Genomic DNA, 11,365 nt, shown 5'->3' with positions numbered 1-11,365 from the left:
TCATCTCACACACCCAATAACTCTAGATGACATCACAGTTAAAGAGCAAGGCAAAAAGATGTATCTTGAAATGGGAGCACTTAGTGTGATAGTAAATAAATGTGTTAAAACCGACTTTGTGTGGTTATTTATATAAATACTTGAAGCTTTCATTTACCATATTTTTGTATGAAAAAAAGTTCCTTTTAATCACCATCCCTAAAAATGAAACATGCAAAAGTTTTAGAACATGTGTTAAATATGTGCAAATGTTTTTGGTAAAATGCCATCATGGCTTAGTATACTGTTTAATTTTAAAGGGCGGATGCAGGCTCCTATATGTCGAAGTTCAGAATTTGCTCACTCGGAGGAGCAAATACTAGAGACTGCAACTCTGAAGGATGTGGTTTGTTCTGAGATGAGGAAGAGGACAAAACTGAACTTGCTCAACAAGTTGAGCTGCACAAAAGCCAAAGAAGACATGAACGTTTGGGATATTTTATCCTGAGTGGAGATACTATGAAAGTGCTTTAAACGACAGGAATGATGGAGGTGGAAGACACTGGAGAAATAAGAACTTCCTGGTAGGATTTTATTTTGTTTGGATTGTATGTGGTTGAAACATTTTACTTTAAGTGGAAAAAATTAAATCAAGTAGATTGTTGCCAAAGGTGGTACATGGATATAAATAATACAAAAGTTGTACATTCTCAGTACAGTGTTACAGAAAAGTAAGATGTGCTGTAGATTTAGTCATTTATTGGCATTTGTACCACTTTAATCACTCATCTAAAATGTATGATCACAAATGTATAAGAAAACAATAGCTTGGTAATGATAATTTGATCCTTTTTAGGACTTCTCTGTCACGGATCTCAAATTCTGTCATCTGGGACCATGCTGCGGTAAGGTACCGTGTTATTTCCCCTAAACAGAACATTGTCCTTTATTCAAAAGATTCATTGGTTTATAAATGTGTTCCTTTAGAAGAAGAGAAAACAAGAACCAACCATGGAAACAGTGTTTCAGATTATAGAGGTGAGAAAAAAGGCAATTCACAGCTCTACTCCAGTGTTTTTCAACATTGGGACCCTGTGTGCAGATGCCTGAAATATTTAGTAATTGATAGAATAAAAAAATACTGATTAGGAATAATTAATTATTCAAGTTAAAACAATATTTAACAACTGTATTCTATACATTCACTTTGTAAAATAGAAATGTAGTTAATAATTCTAAATAGCAGTTTAAAAAAAAAAGAACTAAAGTGGCACAACTTGTCACTAATCCTGCCTACTCTGTGGTTTTCGCTGCATTAAATTTCATAAAATGTGCATCATCGGGAAAGGTTTTCATGAAAATTATGATGGAAATAAATATAGAAATACTTTGAATTCTTACACAGGGTTATAATATAACTTAAATAAGGAATAAAATACAATTGAATAGATTTAGAATAATTAGTCATGGCCAGACAGTCGCACCACATGCTATTTTGACACTTTGAATAACAGAATAAATTACAGAAGTGATTTAATAAGTAACATTAAAAAAAAAAAAAAATCAAAGTGAGTGCATATATACTGTTACTATGTATTTGGTATCTTTGATTTTTTTTTATTTTTTTTTTATGCATTTAAACCTTTTTTAGCGAAACAAAATACAGTTCGACAGAACGTTTAGGTGTCACGTCATTTACCAAAATACAGTATAACAGACATGATCAAAAAGTAATTCTAGAAAAAAATGTCTTTGGGGTCGCGATCCAAAAAAGGTTGAGAGCAACTGCTCTGCTCGTTTATTGCTTTTGTAATGAATGAATGATATTTTAACCTCGGCTTCGTGAATTCAGCTGATAAACCATATTTTACATGCTTCCAAATATCCATTATATCACTTATTTATCTTAGATCATTCATGTATTTCTCACTGTAGTGTGCAATGAAAAGGCTAAACTTGCTGGTGATTGAATAATTAAACACTATTAAATGGTACATAAAATACAATGCTCATCAGGGTTGGGGTCATTTATAATTGTAAATGCATAATTAATTATTAATTACAATTATAGTGTAATTGTAATTAAAAAATATCTGTTGCTGCTGTAATCATAATTTAGTTGTAATTGAGATAATTTACTTTATAATTGTAATTGGCATGGGAATTTTATAAATACTGTCATCTACAATTAAATTCAACGCAAACCTGGATAATCACGTTACAGTTCTATGGCTTACACACATGTAGTTAACAATTATTCAAATATGTTTCATATCAACTTTTCCCTCTACCTGTCAGTTCTCTTGAACATTTAAAACATTTTTGAATCGATGGCTATACTGACAGAAAAAAGGCTCCGACACCCACACCATAAATATTAACACCAATATTTACATGTATAAGGAAGCCTAACAAGAAAACAAATGTAATGATATTTAATATTTTTATTGTATTTTACAGCTGATTTAAGACGGGTCAAAGCTGACCCATTGTCATAAAAGATGTTAACAAAAGAGAAAGGATACATTATATGGGCTTATTTATTAAAGGTTCAGTAATTGTGATTAATGGAATTTGAACTTTTGTAATTGAGAATGTACTTGCAATTGACTTTGGGGGGGATAATTGTCATTTTAATTGTAATTGGGAAAAAAAATTCAGTCACCGTAATCATAATTGAGTTGTAATTGGAAATGTAATTGTAATTGAAAAATGTAATTGACCCCAACCCTGATGCTCATACTGTTGTGGCGACAGAAAATAAAAAGAAGACAAGACATCTTCAATCTATTACTGCAGAAACACACTTAACCTCTTCCTCTTTGAAAACACACACAGGAAATGAGATCTGCAGCATGCATCTCTGAATTTACTTTCCCCTCAAAGTGTCATGGGAAACTTTTTAACTCTTCTCTTTCTGGCAGGATGATGAGGAGGTAGAAGAGGGTGAAAATAAATCAAATTATATGATGGAGTCAGAGGTGAGCTGCTTGTTCAGTGTGTTGTAGACGTATCCCTGTAAAGGCCTGGATTAACACCATGTCTTATAAATAGAACGACTCTATTGTGTTGCTCATTTGATTTCAGGAGCCCAGTAATAAAAGGGTCAAACCAGTGACAAAGTCCAACAGCCTGACAGGCGTCATTACGCCGGTGAAAACACCTGCTCTCAAACGCATATCACAGTCTATTTCCGTAAGAAACACATTCACACCAGAGTTGTGACTCAGAATGATCAGCTTCACCATGATCTTCCACTTTGACGCTCTTTTACAGCGCTCGATCAGTTTTCGCACAGAGGCTCGACATCTGACCTCTGCTCCCATCAGCTCTCGGACAAAGACCTCGTCCTTTCCACGCAGGTGCAGCAGTCAGTGCTGGAGCGACACAGTGGAGAGTCATGACCTCACGGCCAGAGAAATAAAGCGTCAAGAGGTGTGACTAAACTCCCCTTGTTTATTTTAATGCTGTCCCTTTTAGAGATGATGTGGGTCAAACAGTGGAGGATGTGGTAACTTGCAGCATGCAGGGTGGTGATTCTGCTGCTTACTCTTCACTTCTCTGAAGCTGTTGTGAAAGAGGATGTGTGCTTGAAATGGAGGCCTTCACTTCCCCTATTTAACGATCAGCTGTGAGAGCTCATGTGTAGACTTGATTTCTAGCAACTTGGTATGTTCTCCTGCAGGTGATCTATGAACTCACACAGGGAGAACGACAACTCATAGATGACCTCGTTTTGCTCAAGAAGGTAGATGTTCACCAAGCAGTGCATTTAAATAAACTAAGACATGTTCATGCAACCATTTCAGTTTCTCTTTCACACTTTTGTCTCCAGGTTTACTTTGAGCCGATGCTGAAGTTAAACATAATGACTGAAAGTGAGCTTGGGCAGATTTTTGGTACTCTGGACTCCCTCGTACCCCTCCACGAAGGTAATAGTGCTCTTTATTTGGCTGTGATTAAAAATACTGTGGTCTATTACATTGTTGTGTATTCTGGTTTCTCTGTGTGGAGCTTGCATGTTCTCCCTGACTACTCCTTGGTTCAGTGAGATTGGCTCCAGCAGATTCCCGTTATGATGTAGAGCTGGGTTGGGACCAATTACATTTTTCTATTACAATTATCCTCAATTACCCATGTGCAATTGCAACTATGAACTATGGTTACCATACAAATAAAATGATTTTATTTCCCCTAAACCCAATTACATTTTTAATTACTAAAGTTGAATTCAAATTTACTTAGCGTTTAATAAATTAGAGATACGTTCTGTTAACATCTCTTATGACAATCTTATGACTCATGTCTCTGTAAAAAAGAAGAAAAAAAAACACAAAAATATATGATCTATCATCAAATTAGTTATTTTGTTATCTCTTGGTTACCTTGTTAGGCTACTGTATCCATGTAAATATTGGTATTAATGTTTTCGGTGTTGGTGTCAGTATACCCCTCTATTTCTTTTTTTTTTTTTTAAATAATCCTCAGAGAACTAACAGGTAGTGGGAAAACTTGATATGAAACGTATTTTATGAATTGTTAAATAAATATGTGTAAGCCATAGATGATAGAACTGTAACATGGTTCCCCAGTTTTGCGTTTAATTAAATTATAATTGATATTTTTTATAGAATTTCCATACCAATTACAATTACTAAGTCAATTACAAATTAATTATGACTACAACAGCAACACGTTTTTTAAAATTACAATTACAATAATGTCATAATTGTAATTAATTATCAATTTTCCAATTACAATTATAATTGACCCTTGCTGTAGAGTAAAGGTTGTTGACAAGTATACTTGTTAATGGCTCATTTTTATTTCAGTGTCCAAGGCTGCTACGGGATAGTTAGAATTTATTAAAAGTTTTTTTATTATTATTATTAAAAGAACTAAATGTTTGGTTACAACTTAACATATTCTGTCCACTCTGTGGGGACCAGACCATTGTTAGGGCAGGAAACAGTCTTTTTAAAGCTATCAGTGCTTTGTGTGGTGTATATAAAAGACACAAGCATGATTAGAGCCTATCATTTAAGTTATGTAAAGTTTCCTTCAAAAACAAATTAAATTGGACAATTTTCTGTTCATCCACAGAAGCGAAATTTATGATTTCAAAGTGATTTGTGTTTCTGTGATCTGTCAGGATGTGGGACCCCCCAAAACTCTATTACTCATTATGCTAAAGCTGTGCAGAGTCAAATCTGCCATATCGGCAATACATTCATGCTCAAAGGTCAAAGGGGCAGATATTACTGTCAGACTCTCTACATTTATACATATAAATGTACTTTACATATACTAAAAAGTCCATAAAAATCTATAATAAAACAAAAACTAAGCTCAGTTAAACTCAACTTCCCTCAACTGCCGTTCATACATTTAACAAAAACATCTTATTAGGTATTTCTATAACTATTCAGTTCAACATAGTTTCCACTTGTTGTATTTTTCTAAAATGTTGTTTAATTAGGTCATTATTTACTATTTTGTTATTGTTTTTTGGTTTATTTATTCATCCCTTCTTTGTTTTCAGATCTCCTATGTCGTCTCGAGCGGCTAAGGGGATCAGAGAAGACTGTTGGACAAGTTGGGCCAACTCTGATAAACTGGGTGAGTGTCTTTGAAGAACCTGATTGGAGGACAAACCAGGAAATGAACCCCTCATTACTCTTAATTCTCCATCATCTTCCCCCGAACCAACAACCCATGCTTGACTCTGTTTCCAAACTCCTGATCCCTTTCTCAACGTTTTCTTTCTCGTCACAGTTTCCATGTCTGGAGGCCTACGTTACATATTGTTGTAATCAGGTCGAGGCCAAAGCTCTGCTGGACCAGAAAAAGCATGAAAAGAGAGTTGAACACTTTCTACGCTTATGCCAGGAATCTTCATTCAGCCGGAAACTCGACTTATGGAACTTTCTGGATCTCCCTCGAAGCCGTTTGGTTAAATATCCTCTACTGTTGAAAGAGATACTGAAATGCACACCAGCAGAGCATCCGGATGAAGACTCATTGCCTGATGCAGTGAGTTGGTTTCCCCACACTCACACACGCACTCATCATCCATTAAATTATTTAATTTGCTAGTCCTATGTTCCTTATTTTATCTTGCCAAGACAACCACCAACCAACCAAAGAGTCATAATGTGACTGAGAAAGACTTTTCCCATAATTCATGAGCTTTGTCACGAGGGTTGGGAATCGAGCATCGATTGGTCCTGGGACTAACTTTGAGATTCTCCCGGAATCGTGATTAAAAAAAAATTTGAATTTTGATTCCTACTTTTGATAGTCATTCCGCTAAAATGTAAGAAAAAGCCACTGAACACCAACAAATAAGAATCCACCAGAAGTGTTTGCATTACCGCTTGACTTGGCATTTCATGGCATTAAAATTCATAGAGAGATTCAGACTATTATATGACCTTGCCTCTGAAAAGAATCGGAATCAAAACAAGGAATCGGAATCTTAACCGGAATTGTTCCATTTCAAAGATGCCCAACCCTGTTTGTCACCCTGGAAGTAAAATCAAAATCTTAATTTAATGAAAAGCTGTTTTGTAAAAACTATTTTTATTCTATCAAATAACTTAAATTAAAACAGGATGATCACGAATAGCCTTTCTGAGCTTCCTTCATTGCAGTTTTTTCTGTAGCAACTATCAAATGAAAGTTCATAAGAACTTTAATATGATCATCTGTGTTAGTAGGTCCTTATTAAACCTTAGTGTCTTTTTTTCCATGGCCAGCTTGAGCTGATTCAGAGCATCGTGGCCGAGGTGAACAGGAAGACGGGAGAGGCTGAGTGTCAGTATTACCGACGAGGTCTCGTCTACTTGGAAGACAGCCAGAGACTACCAGAGATACAGGAGTCACGCTTCCTGTACTGCCACGGAGAGCTGAAGAACAACAAGGGACAGGTGAAAAGTTATTTTCAAAAATTCTGATAATACGGAGAATGAAAAGAGAGAGAAAATTCAAAAACGAACGTCTCGATGTTCCTCCCTAAACAGCTCCACTTCCTCCCCACGCCTCTACTTTTGTGCATGCGCATCACGGAACATAACAACAATGTTTAACACACCAACACACATGCAGTATTGTTTTTCACTAATAAAACACTTATGGTAGTTTGATTAAAACATGTTTATTACCTGTCCATGAGAAATGTCACCAAATCAGGGTCCGTTCGGAATCCTTTTAAAAGCCGCGAGTCCCTCCACCTTTGAAAGGCAGCTCCGAGATAAATCCTGTCGCGGTCACGAAAACGTTTATCCGCAAGCTTTGTACCCGGACTTCTTTTTTGTTTTGTAGTAGAAGCTTTGGAGTTTTGGCGCGCTGCTCCATTATGCTATGCTGCTCAGAGGGATACCTGTTTGCTGCTGTGACGCACAGCCTTGTTTTCGTGCACAGTTTACGAATGAGCATTCACTTTGATTGACAGAGTCCGCGACAGGAAGTTGAAGCCTATTGGCTGGGTGATCACGGCGCGATTTGCAATTTGTATAGGGGTCTATAGGACAAAGGCGGGACTTAAATACATTGACGTATATGAATAACAACCGGCAGTAGACCATAGTTAAAGACTAGTTAAGCATTTTTTCACATTTCAAAAGAATGATACATAAACATAGATTTCTCATAAACTCCGGATATCAGCTTTAATGCCATTAGAAGTTAGAAACTGCTCTTCTAATGAGACAGCTTTCAAAAGTGATACCAGCACAATGAAAGAAAATAGTTTTGGTCTATTAAACCTGTTCCTAATACCTACTGTCCTGAACTGACGCTGTGCAATGAGGTTCTATCTGAGCCATCTTAAATCAGCTAGCAGGTGATGTACAGTATAATAATCACTCAAATTTGGACTTTTCTTTCAGCGACTACACGTGTTCCTTTTCGAGCTGGCTTTGGTGTTGACCAGGCCTGGAGGGGACAGAGAGGGGGCTCAGCAGTTTCAAGTTTACAGGCAACCTCTGCCCAATGCTCTGATCAATCTGGAGGAGATCCCTGATGGTGAAGCTGCTGGAGGAAGCTCCTTCAGAGGAGCCTTCTCTGGCGGAAACGATAAAGGTAAGATATTTAGACATTTTAAGTGTCACTATCCGTGATTCAGAGGTTTGCACATCTGCATCACAGGAAGAAGATCCTGGCTTTGTCTCCTGATGTAGAGACTTCAGAGAGGGGACATTATACAAACCAAAGAGTTTGCACATTCTCCCCTGTTTGCATTGGGGTTTTTTTTCACATTCCAAAACATGTACGGAATCCAAGTTTATTGGTGTTTCTGTATTCCCTGTATTACAAGGCATTGTAAAAGACATTGCACCCTAAGCAGAGGTAGGCATCAGCACACCAATGTAACAAAGTGTAAAGGATAGAGTGTGCAACATGAAAAATCTAACTTACATTTATCAGTCTGTAGTGATTCTCAAAATATGGAGTGCCCCTCCCTTTGGGGCAGTGACGAGTTATTGCATTGGGGTTGCATCAATTTTTTGTACCTCCACTTTACTGCTTTTTATGATCTCCCTCTCAGTCTTTTTTTAAGTTTACATTTTACTGCTGCTTAATTTTTCCTTTAAGACATTAGAGTTGGAGCAGTTTATAGAAATATGAACACGTGCAAGCAGCAACATTTTGAAGTCACTTCTGTAATAAAATTAAGGGTGACACTTTACTTGAAGTTTCATACATAAGGCTGAAATTACGCTGTCATTATTATGACATGACACATGTCATTAGCATTAATAAGGTGTCATAAAGGTTCTCATTAAGCGTCATTTGTTACCCTACCCCAGGTGTCTGCAACCTGCAGCTCTGGAGCCCCATGTGGCTCTTTCACTCATTTGCAAGGGCTCCCTATTGCTTTAAAAAAAATAAATTTATATAATAAATTGTTATTTCTTACAGAGAGTGTTGATGACTGATAACATTAACTTCAAATAGAATTATGATAAAACAATCTGTTAACCTAAAAATAAATCACATTGTGCAATAACTCCTACGTCACCTCTACAAACCATCAACTTACATGGTTTTAAATCTCTGGTAGGATAACTAACAAAAATAATATTCTGGAAGAAAATAGAGATTTTTAATTTAATTTAGTTAATTTAGTTTAATATGCATGCTTGATATGTTGCAAGAAACGATCACTTAGCTTGTGTTTACCGACATGATCTTGTGTAGTAGCTCTTCAAATACATTACCTCAAACAAGTTTACATAAAATGATTCAATATAATTTGAACTGAATAGAATTTTATACACTATATTGTCTTTATTGAGAACGTATTTTTTCGGCTCCGAAAGGCCTTTAATCCAGGTGAGATTAGGCAAAATGACTCCTTTGAAAGTAAAGGTTGCAGACCGCTGCCCTAACTCCACTAGATCCCTCCACCTAACCCAAGAAATGCCAATATAGCTCCAAAGCTGACATAATTTAGCGAAAGGTGTCATAAATTATCGAACGACACTTATTAACGCTAATGACAGCATTATGTATAAAACTTTAAGTAAAGTGTAACCTAAAGAAGAAGCCACTTGTCAACTATTAAAGACTTTACTCTTTGATTTACCTGCAGAAAAAATACAGTGACACAGAAGATTATTTTAGTATTTTGGCTCATGGTTTATTTATTTGTATTTTTTATTGGGATTTGATCCAGAATCACATTCTTAAAAAGGAAGTTTGCATTTTGTTTTAGATGAATACAAACACACAAATGGTCACATAGCAAACAGTAAAAAAAATAATACAACAAAAGCACTTAGAATTAGAATAAATAAGGAAAATGACATTGGAAATATAGAAAAGAAGAGCAGTCAGAGAGTGCAAACCTCCGCTGAGCACCAATTATTGTCTTTGCCAGATATTCACAGTTATCTGATCCATGATCACTCACACTTTAAAAGCCTAAAATAAGTTAAGATACTGTAGGTTCAAATGTTTTCCCATTTCCTAGAAATATTGTGATGAAATGCGCAATCTGGATCCAATCCAGATTTATTTATTTATTTATTTATTTATTTATTTATTGGAGGATATGCCCCTTGAGATGGAACATCTTGTTTTCGAGGGGGTCCTCAACTTACATAAAATGACAGATACAGCAGAGCAGACAATACAAAAATTCAATATTTCAAAAATAATAAATGCAACAAAATATAGATAGACACACACACATACACACCCAAACACACACAGTATACATTTAACAGTTGCTCAAAACAGTAAATATTTTATACAAAAATAAATAAGTAATAATAGTGATATCATTAATAGTAGCTATCTAATGATAGTAAAAACTTTCATTAGATTAAATGAATAAGCCTATAATCAAAAACACTGACAGATATTCTGGAGATGGAGGATAAGAGCATTTTTAAACAGAGACAGAGAGGTTAGAGAGCAGATCGATAATGGGAGAATGTTCCAGTCAAATGGAGCTTTATATTTAAATGAAAATTTACCGACTACTTTTTTGACTCTAGGGACTACAAGATATGGTTGATCAGCATGACGCAAACTGTGTGACAATCTCAGTGAAACTCAGTGGGGTAATTGAGGAACTAACTTAATAATAACGATCAGTCATTTACAAACTGATATAGGAATTTTTGAAATTTCACCACTGAAGAAAGATAAGTTTTTTTTATTTTTTAAACTGATCCATAATCTGTAGATTGGTCCAGATTCCCTCCAAAAATGTAATGGTAGCTTTCATAACCTGAGGTCTATTTTTGGCTAAAATTCTGTTAAAGTCCGTGAAGTAATTTTGACGTAATCTTGCAAACAGACAAAAAAAAAATGCCAGTAAAAATGAATGAATGAAAGACATACCCTTTCTCTCCCCTGTGCCATAGTGAGGAATTGTTTCCGTGTGAGCTGCAGGGGGCGCTCCAAAGCCCACCCTTACAGCCTGCAGGCCAACGATTCCTTCAGCAAGCAGCAGTGGATCATCAGTCTGCGTCAAGCCATCGTTCAGTCCAGAGATCGGACTTCTCAGACCAGCCAATCACAGCTCTGCCCTCACCCGGATCCCACCCTGTATCACATGGCCGAGCTCAGCCTCAGCTCAGACTCAGAGTTCACCAGTTGCTGATCAACCATAGACTACCAAGCTACCTGACCAGCCTCATGGTCCATGGAGTGGTTTTTGGGGGTCCATTTATAAAATAAATGTTTCTTTAAAAAAAAAAAAAAATTAAAAAAGAAGAAAAAAAAAAGATGTAGAAAAAGTTTTTTACTGTCATTTTCTCCTGTTTTTTGTGTTTGACATGTGTGCTGATAATATCACCTGCTGTTGTATTTGTAATAAAAAAAAAATAATGACTCATAAAACAGTTGTTGATTTATTTTTGAACGATATACA

At 35.9% G+C, this 11,365-nt stretch overlaps 1 protein-coding gene across 4 annotated transcripts; it reads left to right on the top strand.

Annotated features, from left to right (window-relative positions):
* Positions 1-363: 363 nt before the first annotated feature.
* Positions 364-11,289, top strand: arhgef3l (Rho guanine nucleotide exchange factor (GEF) 3, like). Of its 4 annotated transcripts, none has more exons than XM_028453512.1 (13): positions 364-563; positions 836-884; positions 970-1,017; positions 2,904-2,960; positions 3,067-3,174; positions 3,256-3,414; positions 3,665-3,727; positions 3,815-3,911; positions 5,522-5,598; positions 5,755-6,012; positions 6,738-6,908; positions 7,869-8,061; positions 10,857-11,289. In XM_028453512.1, exons 1-13 carry the CDS (start codon positions 523-525, stop codon positions 11,093-11,095), a joined length of 1,560 nt encoding a protein of 519 aa, XP_028309313.1. In that variant the 5' UTR covers positions 364-522; the 3' UTR covers positions 11,096-11,289. The 4 variants fall into 4 exon arrangements, with proteins under 4 accessions (XP_028309313.1, XP_028309312.1, XP_028309315.1 ...); XM_028453511.1 differs by having other exon boundaries at positions 967-1,017; XM_028453514.1 differs by having other exon boundaries at positions 836-889.
* Positions 11,290-11,365: the final 76 nt, after the last annotated feature.

Source organism: Gouania willdenowi, chromosome 7 (assembly GCF_900634775.1).
Source record: "Gouania willdenowi chromosome 7, fGouWil2.1, whole genome shotgun sequence".
NCBI classification, from domain to species: Eukaryota; Metazoa; Chordata; class Actinopteri; order Blenniiformes; family Gobiesocidae; genus Gouania; species Gouania willdenowi.
Note: the sequence above shows the minus strand (reverse complement) of the source record. Positions and strands in the feature narration are given on the sequence as shown.

Excerpts from the sequence above, each read along its gene's own strand:
- arhgef3l (XM_028453511.1), top strand. The coding sequence starts at position 523 with ATGATGGAGGTGGAAGACACTGGAGAAATAAGAACTTCCTG. Across the intron at positions 2,961-3,066 it reads ATTATATGATGGAGTCAGAG|GAGCCCAGTAATAAAAGGGT; the intron begins GTGAGCTGCTTG and ends ATTTGATTTCAG. Across the intron at positions 3,415-3,664 it reads GAGAAATAAAGCGTCAAGAG|GTGATCTATGAACTCACACA; the intron begins GTGTGACTAAAC and ends GTTCTCCTGCAG.